This window comes from Pieris napi, chromosome 7 (genome assembly GCF_905475465.1).
Source record: "Pieris napi chromosome 7, ilPieNapi1.2, whole genome shotgun sequence".
NCBI lineage: Eukaryota > Metazoa > Arthropoda > Insecta > Lepidoptera > Pieridae > Pieris > Pieris napi.
The window spans coordinates 11,909,929-11,934,248 of NC_062240.1; the positions used below are offsets into that span (position 1 = coordinate 11,909,929).

At 33.5% G+C, this 24,320-nt stretch overlaps 1 protein-coding gene across 1 annotated transcript in view; it reads left to right on the forward strand.

Moving 5' to 3' along the window:
• The window catches only part of LOC125050992 (protein qui-1), a 113,789-nt gene that overhangs the window by 37,512 nt on the left and 51,957 nt on the right, over positions 1–24,320 (forward strand). Inside the window, exons 2-11 of the mRNA XM_047651104.1 lie at positions 9,025–9,187; positions 10,912–10,991; positions 12,312–12,434; positions 13,452–13,618; positions 16,235–16,389; positions 19,213–19,381; positions 19,794–19,953; positions 20,483–21,227; positions 22,335–22,481; positions 24,039–24,239. Coding sequence (XP_047507060.1) covers positions 9,076–9,187; positions 10,912–10,991; positions 12,312–12,434; positions 13,452–13,618; positions 16,235–16,389; positions 19,213–19,381; positions 19,794–19,953; positions 20,483–21,227; positions 22,335–22,481; positions 24,039–24,239 — 2,059 coding nt within the window. The 5' untranslated portion in view covers positions 9,025–9,075. The remainder of the gene's footprint in view (positions 1–9,024; positions 9,188–10,911; positions 10,992–12,311; positions 12,435–13,451; positions 13,619–16,234; positions 16,390–19,212; positions 19,382–19,793; positions 19,954–20,482; positions 21,228–22,334; positions 22,482–24,038; positions 24,240–24,320) is intronic.

Sequence of the window (24,320 nt, forward strand, 5' to 3'; positions counted from 1 at the left end):
AGCGTGTTCCAATCCTAGACCCATCAATGCAGGCGTTCCGCAAGGTTGTGTCCTTTCGCCGACCCTGTTCGTTCTGCATATCAATGACCTGTTGAATATCGACAACTTCCATTGCTATGCAGACGACAGCACCATCGACACATTATATTCCGGCCATCCGAACATGTCTCGATCTGAAGTCGATGAGAGTCGCAACATACTTGTTCTCGAAATTGAGTCGATTCTGGAGAAGGTTTCTGTGTGGGGTAGTAACAACCTTGTTAAGTTTAATCCTACAAAGACTCAGGTTTGTTCGTTTTCTGCCAAGAAAGATCCTTTTGTCGTATCTCCTCAATTTGAAGGCGCTCTCCTTAGTTCGTCACACAGCCTCAGTATCCTTGGGGTTGGCATTTCGAAAGAAGTCCAATTTCGCAGTCATCTGGAAGAAAAAGCCAAACTGGCTTCCAAAAAGCTGGGTGTTTTGGGTAGGGCTAAGCAGTATTTCACTGAGGTGCAACGTATGCAGCTCTACAAAGCTCAAGTACGACCTCATATGGAATACTGCTCGCATCTCTGGGCCGGTGCTCCCAAATACCAGCTTCTTCCTTTTGACCAAATTCAGCGAAGGGCTTGTCGAATTGTCAATCTCCAATGTCTTACTGATCGGCTTGATTCTCTATCGCTACGCAGAGACATTGCGTCTCTTTGCGTTTTTTACAAAATTTATTACGGAGAGTGTTCGGAAGAATTGTTTGGGTTGATCCCTCCTGCCTCTTTTCAACACCGTACGAGCCGAACGACCTCTAAATTTCACCAGCATCATCTTGATGGTTGGAGGTCTTCCACGGTCCGCTTCACAAGGCATTTTCTTTTGCGAACTAGCGAACTGTGGAATCGGCTCCCGGGGGGGGTCTTCCCTCAGAGATACGACCTCCAAATTTTTAAAAAACGAGCCTACTCCTCCCTCAAAGGCCGGCAACGCACCCACTAAAATGGGTGTCTATGGGCTGCGTGGACTACCCTTTTTGGTCGTCCCGCAAGCTCGTTTGCCCCCCTATTATATAAAAAAAAAAAAAAAAAAAAATGCTAATGGTGATATTTTCCGAATTTCTAATAATAAATGGTATGCATTTTAGAGTGCGGTAACGTGGCTAAACTTTTAGACCTCTATTGAGTGTTTTAGTTCCAACTACAAGCGCTTTGAAGCTTTGCCTTACCACGACCCCCCTAAATTCACCTAATATAGAAGGCCGATAACCTCAATGTACTGAGTACGACTCCCGATGATACAATAAGTTTTGGGTTGGTAGTAGTAAGGAGACTGCGTGCCACCAGTTATAATTGATGTATCTATTTATTAAAGTACACCAAATATATAATGCATTTTCGACAGCATATGTCACAAGCTGACTATCCCAAAATACAATAAAAATATTACACTTCAAACGGTTTGCTTAACAATGCGAATTAGGTACCAGATAGGCTAAGTATTTTATTTTAAATCAGCCCACTACCGAATATATCAAGCACTGGATTAGTAATGTTTATTCTGTTGTATAATTTGTTGATAGTGGAGTTAAGTATTTTATAAAAGAAATAACTTTAACCATTAGTTAAGACAGTCTTAAATTATAAATGAATTAAGATGCAACATTGTCATACATCTTTATCAGCGTCATGATTCTTGAATCTTTGCAAAACCCGGATTACAATTTGCAACGAGATATTCAATTGTCCAAAGGATTTGTCGTGGTGAAGCTTAAAAGGAAAATGTATAACATAACACAAAGACATATTCCATTGTTACCAAGCTCTTCTGTCCCGATTTCGTATTTATTACAAACAAACTAAAATCGTTAAAAGGGTATGAAACATTATTTAAGCTACCATCTTCTAACATCAATATCAATGATTTGTCTCAATCGTAAAAGCCTGTCAAACAGACGTGAAAATTGTCCCATGGGATTTCGAATAGTTTTACAACAAGAGTAAATTTATTATACTGAGAATGTTATATTCATTATAGATGTATAGTTATATTTTTGCTCTTTCTTTCTTTTCCGAATGCCCTTTTCAAAACATATCTTCGCCTCTGCCCGATGAAGAAGGCACAATGTTGTTGCGTGTTGTTCCCACGAGAATGAAAGTGCGTGCTCTGCTGCGTGTAAGAGGACAAATCTTTGTTTTTAATTTATTTTATTATTATTAATTACTTTAGATGTGATGTGGAACATGGTGTAATGGTTGCAGCTCCTTACAAACGTTGTGTAAAACAAAAAACTTGGCAATTAAAAAGAGTAGCGGAGAGTTTATTGCCAGTTCTTCTCTTCCGTTCTACGCCCTTGATTTGAGAACTGGCAGTAAATGTAAAATTAGAAGCATTTCAAATATATTTAATTTTTGACGTTCATGTTGTTACCTCTGAATACCTATGAATATGAATAAATGATTTTTGAATGTATTCCTTATTATAAGTAACACACATGGTACGTGACCCAGATACACAAAATTTACTCTTATCAATGTTTGGCTTTTAATAGAACAATTATCAAGCTTCATTTCGGTGTTAAAAAGTTTAAGAATATGAGTTTTCCAATAATTTTATGATTGAAAATAAAAAGTGTAGTGAATATTTCTTCTAATTCTGAAAATTGTTTTGCAAAATATTAATGTTAAAGACGACCTATCGTTCATTAAACCCCATTTCAACTAGTGAAGTTAGACACTCGAAATGCGCTATAATCTAGGTCGTCTATTCATCGGAATGAGCGAGGAATAATTTCGCAAACGTACTACAGCTTAGGCCAAACTGTGCTGGATTAAAATGCTGATTAGCGTGCATTAGGAACATATGTCTACTACAAAGTGTAGTAGGTAAACCTGCATGTTGATATAATCAAGTCATAGACAAAGGAATTTTATTTTTTTATTTACAGATATACATACATCACAGACAGGAGTTATATAAACTTGTTGATAATGATCAAGTATAAAAAACAGTGGCGGAGAGTTTATTGCCATTTCTTCTCTTCCGTTCTACGCCCTTGATTTGAGACCTGGCAGTAAATGTAAAATTAGAAGCGTTTAATGTATATTTCTTTTTTGACGTACATTGTGTTACCTATATGAATTAATGATTTTTGACTTGACTTTGACTTTATTTATATTAACAATTTTCTTAACCTACAAAGTAATAATAAAAACAATTAAAAAGAAAATCAAAACAAATTTAAAAAGTTTGGTCCCTGTGGCACACTACCTTTAACGCTTGCAGCATTTCCTCGCTGTATTACGATACTTTTTCGTTGAGCCAGGAAAGCACCAGCTCTGGGGTCACCGGTACTATCTACCACGTGCCAACTTAAATCTTTAATAAGCGCCTGTGCCCTTGAACCCCACGGCCCTAGAGTATGACAGACTATGCTAATACGATAATGTCGAGAAAAATAAAATAAAATATAGTCTTTTATTGACATAACTTTTACACATTTAATTAAACAATTTTTAACCGGATTGAAGTTATGTATTTACAATTATTTTACATAATTTTAAATTTAAACGACGTTTCACGTTCTTTTCAGCGTGCGTGGTCGCTTATTAAAATAAAATATAATAAAGTATATAAATTAAACACATAATATACACAATATTATGTTAACATGTTACTGTGAATTCACTCTGCGAACATATAAATATGTCGATAGTGTCGGAGACAGCATTCAGTGGGCGCAACGCAACGTCTTTGATAACGGGCATCTGTGCAACAGACTGCTTCTGGCCATTGGTATCGCAATCAACCTTTCTTGATTATATACATCAAAGAAGGTTCATACCAGCCCTGCGATTCTGTAACTCACTTCACGAACTCACACAGCGGTTTTCGCATCGGCGAAAGGGTGAAAAGGTGGGAGCTTGTAGTTTATTGTTTATCAGAATGCCAAATCATAAAATGACTGCTTCACGACTGATTTGAGAGCGACCGCCGATGCGAAAACCGCTGTGTGAGTTCGTGAAGTGAGTTACAGAATCGCAGGGCTGATTATTGTAAACAAAATCATTTATAAATGATACACGAAATTGGTTTAACTGTAATATCGGCCTCAAAGCGGTAAAGCTAAACCGCAATGTATGCAATAATATAGATACATTTAATATGCGATCTCCTCACGAATTAATTGGCAGCATTAAATCCAATTACGCTGTATTAATTTTGCTGCATCAGCTAATATAATTGAATAGATAACATCTGTATTACGGGCCTTGTAATGTACAGATTATAGAAAGATTGATATGACGGTGCAAACACTGTAAATAAATATAAATGTATTCAATATGGTAGTATTAATTGGTCCCTGTCATAATTCTAAACAAACGGCACACAAAAACAAAATAAATAGAATGAAAAAAGGCACTGGAGTGCAAAAACCGTACACGAAAAGCCCCGATCAATATGCCGCTACGGTACGAGCGCTACAAAGTGCTACAGGTGCTACATGAGTGCTACGCGCTAAGATCTCAAATTTATTATAAAGTACTAGCTGGCCTGGCGAACATCGTACCGCCTAACAGTCGATTCTTTATTTTTTTAAATACTTATTCTGCTATTCGGGACACCGGTTTAGCTAAGATAAAAAAAAGAAAGTTGATAAGACAGCAAATACATTATGTCAAAAAATAAAAATTTACCTTCCCGGAACCCCTCCACTAACACTTGAACTTTATGATATGGTATTAAAGTTCAAATCGCCTTTTAAGTATTATTACGAATATTATGTATGGGAATATAGAAAAGTGTTGTTTTTAGACTTTTTCACTCAATTTTTTTAATTTTTCTCTCCGTTAGAACCATCCTCGTACTTCAAGGAATATTATAAAAAAAGAATTGGCAAAATCGATCTAGCCGTTTTCATGTTATGTCGTGACAACGGAAAACGGGTTTCATTTTTATATATATAGATTATTTTTATTTTAACTTTATTAAGTTGATGAGATTTTCACAAATTAGTTTGTAATGAAATATATGTATGTTTTGGGCTATTGAATATCTCTATCTAATTACGCATCGTATATTTCTAACAAAATCTGTCCTTAAAGAGTTTTACGCTCATAAAATATTGTTAAGAACATTTTATTACGATGTAAAACCGTATTTCTGGCTAGAGGCTAGTTGGCTTCAGCGTGCGACTCTCAACCCTAAGGTAGGTTTGAGCCCCGGCTGTGAATCGATGGACTTTTTTTCTATGTGCGCATTTAAGATTCGCTCGAACGGTGAAGGAAAACATCGTGACGAAAGCCTTAGTCTAAAGCGTGTGTCAGGCACAGGATAGATCATCTACTTGCCTATCAGATTGATAAAGGTCATGAAACAGATACAAAAATCTGAGGCCCAGACCATGAAAGGTTGTAGCACTACTGATTGATTTAGTTAAAAACCATAATACACCTACAAACTTTTATAAAAATCATCAGAAAATCATCTCGCTTCCATAATGACTGAATTTATAAAGATCTAGTATCTGAATGCAGATAAAATACCCACATCTACAATAATAAAATAGCAATAGTAAAATTGTACCTCGTCCAAGTAAATACGAGTGCGATAAAAACACAATAAAGATGATTAAATATTGCAGCTATTGTGTTGGAGTGCTTTTGTGAGCTTATGTTGGGAGAATAATATAGCACCTACGTTTACTACCAGAATATAAATAAAACGTAAAGGTTGTTATATTGTATCTCATAAATATATATTTACGGAAAAAGGTTTTGAGATTGTTCCAATGTAAATCTAAGAGAGCTTTTGTTTGAATATTTTATCGAATTGCATTTCATTTCTAAAAATAAGTCAGCTTATTAAATAATTAAACTCAAAAACTTTATTCATATACTTAAACAAGTACACTTATTGTCAACAGAAAATATGTTAAATTGATTCTAGTTCGCAGGTCAGGTGTGTAGAGCGGGCAAGAAACTCTCCGCCACTCTTTTTAATCAGTAAGAGCCTACAAATTGTTTGAGCTGGAGCAAATCAATCCCGAGGATTATATTTATTTATTTATAAAAAGCTTTATTGAATAATTTACGTTTAACGAGAGCAAGAGCGATTAGTTAAATATACATGCAAATGAATACGCCGATGAGGCAAGTAAATGTTGCGTGTCATTTTTTGGTAATACACATGTCAAAAAACGTGGTAATGTAGCGCGGTTTTGTTTAAAACGTAAACACGCATACACACACTCACACACACACAACCTCGCATACACCCACACAACTTTATTTCTACTAACTTCTAACTTGTTGAGTGTTTTGTTTAGTTTTTCTTTCCTTATTTTAAAAGTTAAATTTGTGTGCCTATCCATATATGTATGTACTATTTGTTACCACTCAATATGACTTTGCTGTGGAATGGAAGCCAGGTGATCCATATCACAGGTTCTTACTTAGTTTGGAAACCATTCTCCCAATACCTTCTCAACTATAATCTTATTGTTTGTTGCAAATGTTATATAGGAGAAAATAAAGAAAGAAAGATAGTAACAAGCTGCTGTGGCTCAAATGTAAGAGTCTTTCCACCACCTTCAATTTTATTCACTTTGGAGAAGAGACTCTTGAGGGCTCAAGTGCCCAAGCACTAATTAAAGATTTTGATTGATGGGCTGATGGCGCCTGGTAGATAGTACCGGTGACCCCAGAGCTGTTGCTTTCCTCGCTCAACGAATAAGTATCGCAACACAGCGAGGAAATTTTGCCATTGTTAAAGGTACACTGCCACAGGGACCAAACTTTTTAACTTTTTTTAAATGTTCTCTTATTAATTTTTATTATTACTATGTAGGTTAAGAATATTGTAAATATTGAAAATACTCTATATTTGTGTAATTCTCAATAGTATAATCTATACATTATAGAAAATATTTTTCAAAGCGATTTATAATTAATGACTACTGCCTATAATCAACTCATTAAAAAAATCGTTAACCCCACTTAAATATGTTACTTTCATTAATATACGTGAAAGCATCCACAGGTGCTTATAAAATACCCGTATATTACCCACTCTCTGAATAATTCATGAGATAATTGCCTACTTTTACTTTACTGCCAGCTGGCGCTTTTTGTTCATGTACTTAGGGTTTTTTTTAATAATAGGAGGCAAACGGACAGGAGGCTCATCTGATGTTAAGTGATACCGCCGCCCATGGGCACTCACATTGCCAGAAGGCTCGCAAGTGTGTTACCGGCCTTTTAAGAATTGGTACTCTCTTTTTTGAAGGTCTCTAAGTCTTGCCTTACGAACGAATGCCAGATATATTCAATTGTTAACAAATTTCAGAGACATATTATACAATAAATTATTTGTATTAACATTTACTGCCGCGGACCCATGCGATTTCTTCAATACAAAGAGTCCCCTCGTGTGTTGTGTGCTGCGATGCATGATGAACAGGCGCCAACTTAAATCTTTAATTAGCGCCTGTGCACTTGGACACAAGAGTCAAAAGGGAACAAAATCGAAGTTGTGTTTGATTAGTTGTATCACTAAACCTACCCACAAGTCACAACACAGGGAATTCCTAGTGTGGGGACTAGCGATATATGAATTTAGTCACAATCAATTTGTCATGGATAAAGTTTTTATTATTATTTGAAAACTGAAACAGTAATTAATAATTATAGTAATATAAAGTATATAATAATTATAGTAATATATATGTCCCAAAATTAGACGTCAAGTCGAAATTTTCTCATAGGTAATGCCACACCAGTTATCAGAAAAATTAAAAAAAAAATAAGTCATGTATTTTTGAAGTTATGGATATTTTGTATTTGTTATTCCAGAAAATGCACACCATGTGACAGTTTTTTCATTCCTGTTGTTACAAATATTTACTTTTTGGCAATTTTTTTTCTCTTACGTCATCCCGAATAGTGTTTTATGTAACCTATGATCCTAAACTCTGTGCTGATCACTCCAACTTTTAGGAAAATGTCATTTTATACCGTACCAAGTTTTCAAAATTAATTTTTGCACTACTTCAACTGATCGTCCTGAAAAAAAATGTACTACTCCAGTTTAGCTGTAGGCAAGTAGCTTTAAAAGTTAGCGCATTTAATAAGGATTCTACAGTGGTATAATAAATAATAATTATAGTAATTAACTAATTACATTGTATTAATTAATGCATTCTGACTGTCAAGCCGTATTTAAAGTATAGGGTAGCAGTCAACATACCCTTGTTAAACGAGCGTGATAAAGTTAAACTATTGGTTTTTCAGTTTTCATATCAGACTAAAAAGTCGAGCAAAAAGTTTAAAAGGCTTAGTTGGAAAAAAAATATCCACACATACCTTTTGAACGTATATTTCATGAAAGCTCGTGAGGATGAATATTCTTTTTGCCCTGAGTTTCAATTTAGTTAGCCGAGCCACTTTGTATTCATACGCCTCTGTACATTATCGGTTAATAGCTATCTTTAGTATGGCTGTAATATACATTTTCTGATTTATTGAAATATTCATCATAATCTCATAGCGCCTCATAGCCTAGCGGTCTTATTAAGTGTCTGTTAGGTGAGGGGTATCAGGTTCGATTCCCGGTCGGAGAGTTTATTTCTTAATAAATTTAAATTTGTGTTCTGCCTTTGGGAGGGTAGTGCGGTGCGGGCGAGTGCTTAAACCGTACATGGAGGGCACGGTCAAATTTCAAAGGCAAGCAATGAGTATGATAACTAAGAAAAAAGAGAGTGTGAGGCCCTTAGCACGTATGTTACAGTATATCCTAGTACGAGGGTGGAAATTGCAAATGGTTGGCAATTCAACATACCATTTTTGTCGAGTCGAAAAAAAGCGTTTTTAACGCTTATTCATTCTGCAACCAATTTGACTATAAAATGTGTTTCCTTACCATGTTTTATGCCTACATTTTAAACGACTTTAATAAAAGTAATTTATTTGTATAATATCAGAATGATGCGTTATATTTGTTGCTAGAATTAAGTCTAATTATGGCATTTAATGATTAATGAAATAATTTCTTTCCAGAATGCGGTGTATAGGCATGAGTGGAGTGAAGTGAGGGGCGATTGGGGCGCAATGAGCGCTCCAGAACCTTTAGTGCTTCAGGCGCTCCAGGGGTTCACCCAGGAGAGCGACAAGTGGCCTGGACCACGAGTTGTCAAGATTTACATTGCATCCCTCTATAATGGTATATATTAAATTTAAGACCGATTAGATTAGATGGAAAAGGTTTTTTTGAATGCTTATCTATGTGTACTTTCAGATATGTATATATATATTTATGTCTAGCTGTACGTACACACTCAGATTTACTTCGTAGATTGAATCTAGGAAATTATAGAGCAGTGTTTCCCAATCTTTTTGGGCATGCCCCTTTAGCCTTTTTAGCCTAAAATTCTAAGAGGGGCCCTATGTAACATACATACTTTTTTTACATTAAAATATTGAATTGTTCACTTAAGAAACTCTTACTCACTCTTTATCATTTACATCATGCATGTAATATTATCACTTTCTTCATTTTTTTAAGGGGCCCAATGCTATGCGGCTCCTTAATATTACTTACTATACACAAGTCGTAAGAAAAAAAATCTACCCGTATTTTCAATTGTTAATCTGTATAATTCTCGTCTTTTGTCAAATATTGTATTGTATACCGATATTCCAGATGGTCCCGTTCCCATAAACATCGTAATCAATAATATGAATAGGTTGGGGACTTTCTATATATAGCCATTAGTCGCCGTAATCGTTTAGCAATATTACATTTACGTACACGTTCAACAGTTACACAGTAGCAGAAAATTTTTAACAATTTATAACAATAATATTTTTTTTGATAGAATATGGTACAGAATTAATGGTGGTACAATCTAAACTGCGTATTCTGCTACATATAATAATTAAGCCTCATTTATTCCTTGAATTTATATAAATTTTTATTTACAAAATAATATTTACAAAAAGTTACAAAATATACACACACACATAAAATACATATATATATATATTGTTTTTCCAAGGACTACATATAATAGTGAGCAAATTTGTCTAAACGGTATAATTTTACATAGGAGTTGCAATTACATTATGAGTCATATTATTATAATCAATTCTTATATAATTTTATCACTACATCATCACTTTATTAAAATATATTGTTCCAAATACATAATTTTAATTTCATAAATTTTGATCTAAAATATTTCAACTCACACTGTTTGATTGACTGCTTTGTTTCACTCAGATTGTGTTGGACGCGTTATTTTTTATTAACTTTTTGCCAATTATATTTGTTAGTAGAACGTCCTCAATTTTATATTTTTGTGACTATTGTAACCTCTCTTATTGTTTCCAAACTAATATAATTCTCCATATCCTTACGACTGACAATTCTGTGCCTTTTTTCTTTTTAAGGCTATATCTAAACGAAGTATGTACTCAGCCTTGCGATTCTGTACTTTATTGTAAGTCCTTAAAGTCAAAGACACTTCTTCTTTGTAACAGAGGAAAAAACAAATGAATAACGATTATCCAAACTTTATACGTGTAGTTTTGTGTTATTGTTGTTTGGCTTAGTGTAGATGCGAAAGGTTCAAATTTCGTCAAAACAATAATTCATTAAGTTGGTAAGAGATGAAGGTCACCTGTTTTCTTTGCGGTTACCCAGAAATATTGCCGCTTCGGAGGATTACGAGACAAAACATTAATAACGCTTAACATTAATTAGTTACAGTTAGATATTCGTTAAATCTCTCTAACTAAATAAATTTAGTGTATTTAATTGTTTTTACGAAAGCGTTTTGTAAACTTTTCATTTAAATACTTTCTTTTGGCTTTGCCACTAGTCAAAGTAATTATTAATATATAAGGCGATGCTATATAAACAAACTAATAATATTTCTAATTTAGATTTCCGCGAAGAAAGGCGTCAAACTTTGGAGTTGGTGGGTCCAGAGTTGCAGTCAACATATGATGATCGATGCATTGAGGTAAGTTAATATTAAATATGTTGACAATTAATAATAACTAAGTTATACACGTATCTCATATTTATACATCAGTTTAATTGCACCGTTTTACCTAAAGTCATCTGTCTCTTTTCATCATAGCATATTATAATGGTTTAACTAAAACGGTGAAAGAATTAACAACTATTTAACTTGTTAATCACTGAAAAGTGAAGGGCAGAGAAAGACGCCTTTTTTTGAACTACGTTAATCGTTAATTGTCTTTGGTTTACGCAAGTACTGAGTATTTAAATTAAACATTCGCGAAATAGATAACTCGATTAGTTGAGTGCACTTTAGCAAATCGTCGCCAAATACGTTTGCTGAATATTTAATTTATTTATAACCGAAATACATACCTTATCTTTACAGACGATGTGATAATGTCGGGAAAAATAAAATAACGTGTACAATTTTAAACACGTAATATACACAATATCGATACTGTGAATTCACTCTGCGAGCATATAAATATGTCGATAGTGTCGGAGACAGAATTCAGTAGGCGCTACGTCTTTGATAACGGGGATCTGTGCAACAGGCTGGTTCTGGTCCTTGGTATCGCAAACAACCTTGGCCTTCGCCGTCGCACATATCCATAGGTAGTAGGTACAAAGAAACGCAGTTCTTGGAGCACACTTGGGTTGCACTACCCCTCGCAAAACGGTTTTAAACGTCTAGTTGTATAAATTATAATTGGCCTTTATTCGTTTAAATAAAATATGTTTATTATGGAACATAAGATACAGGTATCACTTATTCCACGTCATTAAATTTGAATCTGTAGGCATCCCTACTCATTGGCAAAGAAGACAGAGGGTGTAGGCCGAGAGAAAAAGCCGGCGTAAAAATGTCTCGGTACTCTTTTAAAATAGCAAATCATCAAACAACACTTATTTTAAAACAAATATCGCAAATTAATTATAAGTAGCCTGTCAAGCACTAGTCTCAGTTCTTACATATAACTGAATCTATATGTATCTAAAGCTAAAATGTGGCTTTCGTCATCCCATCGTTATTGTTCAACACCTGAAAACACAGGAACTATTTAAAACCCTTAACAAGTAACATTGCCGGCCAATCTGTTAAAATATGTTTCGTACAATTTATTAGTAAAGTTGGTGCGAGGTATCCCTTTCAGCTCTGTATTGTTGATCATTTACCATTGTAACTTTGCTACAATATGGACCCGAACTTTAACACAGTGAACATTATTCACGTACGTGATTTTATAATCAGGTCTCTATTGATAGCATATATCTTATATTTTGTCTACAGGAAATAATTATATATTTCTTGTAGGTCGAGTTCGTGGATATGCACTATGGAACCGACGGAGGCGACGAGACTAATCCCGCTTTGCTTAGATATCATCTAGATGAGATAAGATGCTGTAATCGGAACTCCAAAGCTGGTTATTTCCTGGTAAGAATATTATTTTTTTCATAAAACTAACATACATATCTTTTATAGAAACAGAAAAAAGACTAATAAAATATAAAGTTCTAACAAAAACGGTCAAAATACGATGCTTAATGCAGTACTTAATTAACTCGATTGATTATAGTTGATTAACGTTGGATCCCACCAAAACGTGTACGCGTCGCAGGAGTTTGCAGTGAGTAATATCCATTGCAGAGTACATCTTAAAATCTCGCGTTGGTGCGTGATTTCGTGATTGCCCTTTGAAACATATGAGGAGAAAAATTTATTGTTGATTTTATTGATGAACGAAAAGTTTATTTTGCAATTTTTGTGTGACACTTGATAGTTGATACTTATTTGGTGTGAACGGAAACAAGGCTTTTCGACAAACAAATACAAAGCTTTTCGACCAAGACGGCGTAGAGACCATATTCTTATCCAAGGCCAAGGGATTTGTACCTTGTAGCCTAGTACTTCAAAAATGGCTAGTACGCATTAATGTGTTAAATATTTGAAAACATTACCTAAGACACACACAAATAAACAAATAGAGTATTTGCCTTAAACAATCACAGAATAATAGTACTTATGTACAAACATGACAGTAGACGGGAAAGCCAAGTTTATTTATCACACTTATACCATACATGAATACTTGGACTTGGGAGAATTTTTAAAAAAATATTCTTAACTCGTAATTCGTCGAATAAGTTACGTAGTAGTTACCTTGTAGATTAAATTAAACTGTTTTCTAGAAACATAATTTATTATTCATTAGAAAGAACACTACATAAAAGTTTTTCATAATCCATTTGAACAGCATTATAACATTATTAACATAATATCGCAGCAGTGTTTATTTCAAAGAGGAATTATGATGACGAGCTTAAACTATAAATTAACACGTTTTAGGTAAATTATTATGAGTAGTTTTCGTAACGTTTTTTACTTACATCACGTTGAACTAGTAAAGCACTGTTTTAATGTATAAATACGTATTTTAACCCTTCTTTGTAGTGTATTATTGGAGGTGAAGCAGTGTCCTATCAACCTGTGCTGCCCTTCAGGATTGCCAAGGACATATTTGAACAGCTGGTGAAATCTGAGTCACCCCAAGCCGCACTCGTTCGCGCCTGCTACAGATGTAATGGAGATGATTACAAACTAGATGGTGATGACAAATGGTACTTGTTTTTGTAAATATAAACTTAAATTAACTGTTTTTCTTAGGTAATAACATAACTAATAAAAAAACCGTGGTGCCACAACCCTTAGGTTTCGTCTCTAAGTTCTGTATCTGTTTGGTGATATTTTTTTTCTAATAGGCAAATAGGTTAGCCATGCCTGACACAGGCTATCAACTTTTTTGGGCTTATGGCGTGCTGATTTCCTCACGTTGTCCTATATAGAAATAAAATTATGTTAGTGCACAGCTGGGTTTTAAACCAACGATCTCAAGGACAGTCACGCGCTCGAGCCACTAGGCCATCACTGCACTTACTTGTTTTACGAAGACCTACTCAGAATTACAATTAAACGAAATTGTCTGTGATGATAGATTCAAATTTATCGGTTATGAAATGTAATTTGATTAAAATTTATGTAAAGGATAGGGGTTTAGGATTTAGTTTCTGATTGGATCTATGTTTACGTGACTTAATGATGATATTATTTTTTAAGGAACGACTTTGATTACGGGAATAAATGTTGTCAATTAAATCGCGGACTATGTTTCACTTTAAAAAATGAGGTTTACTTTGGATTACCCCTTTTTTGTTTAGCATTATAGTAATTTTCTAAATTCTATCACTTGACCCGACTGGCGCCTTTGATATGAATATCAGACTCGAATTAAACATGTGTTTTTAATATATAAATAAATCACCGAGTTCTTGTATTTTTTTATGTAATAGGAGGCAAACGGGCAAGAGGCTACCCTGATGTTAAGTGATACCGCCGCCCATGGACTCTCACATTGCCAGAAGCCTCACAAGTGCGTTGCCGCCCTTTCAAGAATTGGTACGCTCTCTTCTTGATAGACCCTAAGTCGAATTGGTTCGGAAGAACTGCAATGGGCAGCTGGTTCCACATAGCGGTGGTGCGCGGCAAGAACTGCCTTAAAAACGCTCAGTTGTGGAACGACGGAAATTTATTAGAAAACTTATAGGTTAAATTATCATTATTATAACAATTTACGAAGTACTTTTAGTGAAATATATACCTGACTACTATATTATTTAAATTGGTGACGGTATTATACCACATACATTTTCCATTTTAAACGATAACAATAGTCCAAGGGTCTAAGATAAATATTTACCAAACGTATTTCTTATCTCCTGGTACCCCCGTGATACTTTTCAGTACTCACTCATTATCCCTCCACCGTTTACCGCAACAATTTACGAGCGTTGCTCTCAAATGGGATACGATTACTCACTGGGATCGTAAAATAAACAATTTATTGCTATCTATAATATTACCTGAAGATAACGTTAGTTTTGTGAAGAAAGGTTCTCGCAATAGGAAAAAGGTATGAGATTGCGTGCATTATTCAATATGTTGACCCTTCTTGGAATTGCTTTTTATGCGTATATGGAGATATAATTTCAAATTACTTCATTTGCCAAGGTTTTTTATGGTAGCAAGCGTGTAAGATAAGATGAGATCTAAAAACACCAACATATAATTATAGGGGTTATATTAAAATAAGAATTAAGTATGTTTCGATCCTCAGCTGTGCACGAATGTACTTTCTATATTTTCGCTCGAACGGTGAAGGAAAGCATCGTGAGGAAACCGGCTTGCCTTAGACACAAAAAGTCAATGGCGTGTGTCAGACACATAATCTAGGAGAATCACGTACTTGCCTATTAGATTAACATGATGATGACAAATGATCATGAAACAAGCAGAAATCTGAAGAACAGACCTAAAAAGGTTGTAGCACCATTGATATACCTACAATCTACATATACATATATTATATGTTTATCCCCTATAATTGTATAGCCGCTGTTTTAGCTTTAGAATTATCAACAATAAAGTTCCTGGGTTCGGTTTGTGAAACATTATGTAAGATTGAAGGGCACTCAAGGTGTCTTTCTTTAAATATACATAAGAAGTTTCGGTACTTCACATTGTTATGTAATGAAAGCGAATGCTAATTACTCATACAATTGAAATTTTACATACATTTGTTATGTATTAGACAATATATTTTTGTATAAACTTACAAATATGTTTGTTGGAAATTATGTAAAAAGTGTGTATTTATATAATTTTATTTTATAAATAATTTTAGTAATTTTATAATCCATATAATAACAGTTTAAACAAAACATTGAAGTATATAAAACGCGAATTAATTATATTATATTATTCGTCGTTCCACAACTAAGCGTATCTTAAGGCAGTTTTTGACGCGCACCGCCACTATGTGGAACCAGCTGCACTGAAGTATTTTCGAACCAATTCAACTTAGGGTTCTTCAAGAAAAAAGCGTACCAATTCTTAAAAGGCTGGCATCGTACTCGCGTGCCCTCTGGCGTTTAAGAGTCCATGGGCGTCGGTATCGCATAACATTAGGTGAGCCTCCTGCCCGTGAGCCTCTTGTTACATTAAAAATATATTATTTACATTACTTGACTTATAAACAATGTATTAGTTACTAAAGTTTCTATATTAATTGTGATATTTGTTTATTACCATTTACAATTGTTAGGCCCAATCTTATAAGTTCGCTTATAAGATTTTTTCCTTGTATAAAAGACTATTATATTCTTTGAATTTCATAACAGGTACAGCAACTTAATGGAAAGAGAAACGGAGCGACAGCGTCTCTCAACGGTTCAGAAAGCATTTAATACACTAGTACTAGAAGCCCATGACAGTGGCCTAGATGTAGCAGATTTATTGCGAAGCCCCGTTGAAATACAGTGCGAGCTTGCTTTAGGTAATATCTTTTATTATTCAAGAAGTTTTATTTCACTGTTGTACATACTTAAAATTAATCTGTGAGCGGCCATAAAACTGATACACTCGAAAAGATAAAACCAATTATATACTACACATTTATTATTAATCCAAATACTACAACCCTAAATCTTGGCGTCAGATTGCAACCGTTTCATTGAATTCTATTTTATAGACTAGTAGATGATTAGCCGTCTGTGTACAAGTCTGCGATATGACACTTTCCTCATGGTTGGAGCAAGTGCCAAAAACACAGAAAGAAATACATTTTCCATTGGTAATACGTAATTCGAACGCAGGACTGAGATTTGTGTTTGGATGAGAATCGCATGCTTAAGCTGCTAGGTCATTGCTCTGTTATATATAGTACAAAAGGTTTGTTATTGATATATTATCCTTTTATGATTGATACTCATGATAATAAGAACAGAAACATAACCTTCCATGTTCCTGCCTACAAGGCTCGTAGTCGTGCTTTGTTTCATGTTCCTCACATCAACACAAACTATGCAAAAAAGTCAGTTTTGTTTCGCGCAACCCGGACACACAACGTCCAATATTTAAGCCTTGACTTTTTTAAGTAATCGCGGAATATGTTGTATTAAGAATATTCATAGCTCTGCACCATCAATACCCCACATACAGCGGCCGAAGTCATTTTTACACCATCACACATCACAGCCAAATTAGGTATTACTTAATTAAATGTATTGAATAATTTTGAATGTTACCCTTGTGTTAATATTATGTATTCCATCTTTGGCTATATTTTTTGTTAGCTGTAGGATTACGAAAGAAATAAATAGTAAAAATTACCATCATGACTTCAATATTAATAATCTAATGGCATACAATAGTAATGGACACACATTGGATCTGTCTTTATTTTATTTTTTCACCAAGACCATTTGTACCTGTCACATGTTGACATAAAGTAAATTATTATTATTTTATTTCCAAGTCAAGGTATATCAGACCATGTCGTGGTCTGATATACCTCCTCACGATTTAAATACTAGAGCAAGTGATAGCGTACATATTGGCGGATAGGTTTCGAATGGACGACCCTAGTGTTTATAGTCGCTTCTAACTATTCATATAATACCAATATAGGCAACTAATTGTAAAAGCCCAAATTGCTTCTAAATTCGAAAGTTCAATTTAAAACCGAATTGAATGGCTTAAAAAGTAAATTGCACAGAATCGAAATTGTTTTCTTTGTGAATTTCATGGAACTTTAAAAACAGCGACCTAATTCTTTGGTAGCGGGTAAAATATCGTCCGATCCATCGCACTTGTTGATTACAGGAATTTGTTTGAGGATTAAAATATAAAATATTTTCTCATTAACGTTGTAAAGAATTAATCTACTTTCATAACGGCTTAACGTGATTAAATTTCCTTCCTAAATGTTTGATATAATTGTTCGTAATTCAATGAATATTATACTTGTAGAAGAATATCGTCTTTCGTTGATTGTTTTCGAACGTAAAAAGCGACTTGAAAGGGAATGGAATACATCATGTAGCGAGCAATCTAGCGATATTAAAAATAATATTATGAAAGGTGCGGTATTTATTGGGTACATATATCATCCAACCATGCAATAACTTTACTCAAATACAATGGTTTTCATAATAGTCTAAGTAACAACACAATCTTTTAAAAACTATCTTTCAAAGGCATAACTGAAAATATTCACTGTATTTAAAAAAATCGTTAAAACTAATCTTTCTATTTCAACACATTATAATGTAGATCAATATTCGTAAGGAAATTATGTTGAGTTACATTCGATTAATAGTTACTTTTAGCAAATTTTTATCTATCTATAGATATCAATATATAAAAATAAAATATAATAAATATATGTTTAAGTTCCTAAGCAACTCGAAAATGTTATGGAGTGAAAAAAAATAGTTTTTTTTATATATTACGTATTTGTTTATTAAAACCTAAACATAACAATAAAATATACAGTATTTATAATAAAGTCGGGTCCCTGTGGCTGTGTACCTTTAACGCTGGCAGCATTTCCTCGCTGTATTGAGATACTTATTCGTTCAGCGAGGAAAGCACCAGCTCCAGAGTCACCGGTTCTATCTACCAGGCGCCAACTCAAATCTTTAATTAGCGCTTGTGCACTTGAACCCCTCAGCCCAAGAGTCTCTACTTCAAAGGGAACAAAATCGAAGTTCAAGGAAAGACTTATATTTGAGCCGCAGCAGCTTATTAGAATTTTGAAGGTTCTTGATTAATAAAAATTTTAAGTTTAATACATTTCGTGCAACATTAGGCTGTACATAACGTTACTAATGTTTGTTGCTTACAAATACAGCGAAATATTATTTTTGAAATTTACATTTGTATTTAAAAACATTGTACAATCATTACAAATGGAATTTGTTTTAAAAAATTACGGTATATTATTACGCGTGAACCAACAAACTTTTTTAAAACTCTAAATGAATACCAAAACTTTCCATTTTAAACAAAACCAAATGCCGGCCCAATGTATTCCAAAGGGAACAAAATCGAAGTTGAATGAAAAACTCATATATTTGAGCCGTTTTTTTTACTTTGTTTCGTTTAGTTTCTATTCCGATAGCAAAATGTTCCATATATTGGTTTGTAGCTAATAAAAAGGTAGGCTAAGTAAAAAACTCATATCAAGCTATGCACACTTATAACATACATTATCTAAATATATAAGGTACCATAAAATCTCCAGTTTGGATAAAGAGTACACAAACTCCTTCATATTAACGAAAACTTTCAAGTTTATGTTAAAACTTTGTTACAGAGCTTCTTAACACGGGTAAACACCCAAAAGGTTTAATAGTTGCGCATAGAGAACTTTCCGCGTTGGAACCGGATGATAGTAAATTAACAATTATAGCACATTCTCGGTTAAAAGCTCTTCAAAAGAGGATTGAAGATGTTCTACCCGAAACTCATGTTATTTATCTCGAGTAAGTATTATAGTTTTGTAAACTTTTACGTGTTTTTACTGTTGGAAAATGCAATATGAACTTTTCTGATTTCAATTTAATTTAAGTTTATAGTTTATACCTTAAATATTATTAAATAATTTTATTTTCGTAAATTCCTAGATAATCGTTTAGTAAATTATACGGAGCTAATTTTCTTATAATAAATATTTATATGTTTTTATAATGACACATATTCACAATACATGTCTTTTTAAATGTATTGTCAAAATATATTTAAAAAGCGCGCATAAAAATATACATATTAACATTTAAAAATAAAATCTTTTAAGTGAAGTTCGTGTTATATGCCAAAAAGTGGTTTTTCAATTGAATTGATAGAAAATAGAATAAATAAATTTTATACGTTCTGTAATATTTATTTTGTATATAGACCTTCATCAGCGGATTCGTCAAGAACAGATGCTGCATCAGACAGTGAAGAAAAATTAACGCCATTCAGGCAAAAGCTGCAAGATGCTGTCAGTGTGCTGATTGATGAAAGCCTTAGCACAGAACCCGATCAGGGAAAGGGGAGAAAAAAGACTGTTCAAGTAAGATTTAGTTTTTCTTTTTTTTTCTTGAGGCCTTTTAGGCTATAAGACGCTATTAATAACTTCGTTAAGAACTACTGCCAAGATTTATAATTTGTTTAAGAAAAAATATGTTAAAACAATATATGAGAGTTCAATATAACTTATGTATAATTTTTAAATATTATTGTATTCTTATACTGAAAAGTTGAAAATTCAAAAGTTAACGTTATTATATTTAACCCTAGAAAAAATTACACATTCACATCCAACACCTTTTGTCTTCAGTCACCGTGACCACGCACGCTGTAAAGCACGCGAAATGTCGGTTAAATTTAAAATTATGTAAAATTATTGTAAATTTATAATAAAACATGACTTCAAATCTGTTAAAAAAGTGTTTTTCTTTGTCCAAAAGTTATGTCAATAAAAGACAATACTATATTTAACCCTTCATAATTATGTAACCGTATTAAAAAATTATTTGTTTAACAATTTTAACCTAATTATTTAAAAATTAAACGACATTTTATTAGTCATTCTTTTTCAGGAAGTGTTTTTGGAACACATAACACATCTAAGGATATGTTTAGAACAACATCAGAAATATCAACTTACAGTTAAACACATAAAACAAGTAGCCGAAAGCATACTAAACAATGCCAAAGAGAACTACGAAAATAAATCAAGACACCCACCCGTACTCATACACGGACCAGATGCGTCTGGGAAAAGTACATTACTAACGCATTTGTACTACAAGTGCGAGGAGATATTTCCAAAACCAGTTCTAAGGATAATAAGATTCTCAGCTTCAACGCCGAGATCCGCATACAACTTAGAGCTTTTGAGAGTTATGTGCCAACAAGTGTCTATTATTCTGAACATTCCAGAGGGCTACTTGCCGAAAGACGCAAGTTTCGACCCGTTGTACATAAACAATTGGTTCCAAGGTTTGCTCAAACGCTGCGAGGAAATGGAAAATCAAATATTATTAATATTCATAGACAATGTACATAGAGTGAATCCCTTGGAATGTGACATTGTTACCGGCCTGTCATGGCTTCCAATGTCCTTGCCGAGAAATGTATTTTTAGTCTGCACTAGTGCAGTATCGTTAGATCAATTGCAGCTAACTCCAGCTCAGAAGGAGAAATTTAAGGTGCAAGGCTGTTATTATTTGCTGGAAACGATCGAGGATATGCCGGAAAATGATAGCTCCGGGGAATATATTGATAGTGCCTTTGATAATTTAGAAGCTATGTTCGGAGCTAACGCGTTTAGTAAACTGGCAGGTGATTATTTCGTTAGATCCATACTTAGATATTATTATGAAATTAATAAGCGAAGTTAATAAGGTTATATCAAAGTCCCGTCATTGTAGTTTATTTATATATCTTAAAAACTCAAACAGGCCATTTATCTATAGCACTTTTTCTTCTCTATCTGTCAAATTGTGTTTACGCTTTGATGAAAAGAGATATGAGACGTTAACATGGTGTAAAGAGTTTTTTTAATAAGTTCATGTTGTTTCTATAAAAGTGTTTTATATTACTAGCAACCTGTTCTACCTTCAAACGGGATATTAAAGTTTCAATAAAATAAAATAAAATATAATTAAAATCTTAAATTTAATACAAGAACATAAAATACAAATTTGAAGGCTGTTTAAACATGCTTCTAAGGACTATAGTTTTAGTTTCGTAATTCTAGTATAAAGTTTTTTTACTATTATTACAACCGATCAGCATGTATCGAATAAAGGATGAGTCCTTTGTTCTTGTTAAATGTCTAATTGTCAAATTTGTTATCATACTTAACCATAGATAACATTAAGTTTAGCTGTTAGTTGCGTTTTGTTATACCATGTCCTACGGAAACAAGAAAAGAGTACGGAATTTTTAAAAGGCCTGCAACTCTTGGTTCTAAACTTAGCCGTTCTTGAGAGATACAAAGTTTCCTATATCCGTCTCCTGCTTCTAAGCTCCCCATTAATTTTCAGTCAAATCAATTCAGCCGCTCATGAGTTATAAATGGTGTAACTTATACAAATTTCTTTATATATGATAAAAGTCGTTTCAAAGATACCTTATTTCTCAAAGAACTGCATTTACTTAGTTAGAAATTTTAAAGGTTAGTAATGTACATCGTTTTGTAACTATTAAAAAATAAGCTAAATAAAATAAAAATATTAGTTTCTAAGAATATATACAATATATTTTTTTTGAAAGTAAATATATATATATATATATAGTCAAGATAATAAGTGTCGTATATATTCAGCCTAATTTTTGTATATTATTTTACATTTGTATCCCTAAGGCCGCACTGACTTATTTTATTAATATTGTACTCGTAAACTATCAGTAGGAATTACCAAAGTTCATTCGTTTGTTTCGCAGGTTACATAACTTGTTCGGAGTTTGGTCTCACTGAGCTGGAGTTGTTGGAACTTTTGATGCCTACGAGTAACAGCGAGGCTGTTATTACACTCAAGGACGCGAACTTTAACTTCTCAACTTTGTGTGTCGCTAAATATATGATGTTGAGTAAGTATTCTTTCCTTTTCTGAAACACAATCTCGTTAAAAAAAGCAATTACAATATAATTTATTTTGGTGTGTGTTTGCAAGGCACTAGAATTGTCCTAGAACAATAATTTCTTTGAATAAGTATGTTGGATTAACTTGTTCTCAAACGTAATATAGGGTGTCTCAGCGGCTATTATAAGCTTTAAATGTTTATAAATCGATTTGTATTTGTAATATTATAATTGAAAAGAATTATAATGTATTAGTTCGGATTTTATGTACGGAATATTACACCTTCAAGATGTCTTCCATCACGGTGAATGCACTCGCCGCGCCGCAGCACGTCAACTGATATGGCTCTCACTTCTGTCTTCAACTGCTCAATATTCTTAGGTACCGCTACAGGAAGTTACAAGAGTAAGGGCCAAAGTCCCAAGTATAAACTCAGCCTGGTTTTCTTCCTGATCATGTTTATACTAATGAACATTAATAATCCTAATCCAGCGTTTCTAACAGCTCTCGTTTTCATCCGATAAAGCAATCTACTCCAATCGTTTCAAACACGAACCTGTATTAATTAATTTTTTTAATACAATTTGGGAATTAATATATACAAACAGGACTTTAATGTTATTCAATCAGACGAAATGAAATGAAATTTCGAATTGATTGTATTTTCAATTATTTTATTTTCCAATTGAACGAGTTATGTTCCATTGTATTAAGCCGAATGTTGATTTTCATTTGTGCTTTTGTGCTTTTCATGGCTGGAAAAAAGCAATGAAACCTGTACTTATATTATAAAGATTTGTAATAAATGTCTATGGTAAATACGTACTTTTAAGTGTAAACTGGAGACGTGCGTTAGAGAATGTTGTGCTTTAAGCACTTCTATAAGAACTTAGGACCGACCTTTAACACTATAAACTGTATTTTTTTTATAAATTACAGTCCTAAACTGAATCTATATCTATATATATAAATAATTTTAATTCCAACGTTCCTTCATTTTTTTATTTCTGTTTTACTTTTATGAAAAGTTTTCCCGCTAATAAAAACAAAAAAGGCTTCCTAGAACAGCAAAATGTCAACATCTGTTAAAAACTCGATTTTCGAAATATTTCAATTTTCTTAGCGGGAAGTTAAAAAGAAGAATAATAAAAATATGAAAAAAAATAAAATAATGAAACATAAAATTTATTTTAATTCGTCCAGCAAAGCGGGCGCGAAACGGCTAGTCTTTTATAAAAATAATTGCTCTACAACCAAACAGTTGGAAGGATTTTTTTTATTTTTTTACCATTATTCGATCGGGAATTAGGGCATTTGGGACCATTGGGAATCTGGACGGATCGGAGTTATTTTATAAACTAATACATATTAGTTATTTGCGGAAAAATATGGTTTCGTAAAAATAATATGATCACATTATATATCATTTTGTTTTTCTGTTAAGACATAAATAAATACCGCTGAAGGCTGTTTGAGTTAGCCTATTATAATTTATCATAAGAGATATCCAAATGTCCTCTTGATTAATTATTATCAACCCTTCATAATAAGTTTCTGCCTTTAGAATCGTTAATCAGCGAAAATGTGGTATCCGGCCGCAGTACATGGCGGTGGCGAGCCGCTTCCGCAAGTGCAAGAGCGAGACGGCGATATGTACGAGTCCAAAGTGCACTACGGGATGCACATTCAGACTTAGCTGCTTTGCACTTTGCAAGCTTTCTGAGTGACCCTGATGATACAGACACATCGGAAACGCAGGAGCCTGGTAAATATGAATATTTACACATTAATCTTTACGCCCTTGTTAAAAGGTCTGTCCCGGGGTAAACGGGGTAAACTTCATAAC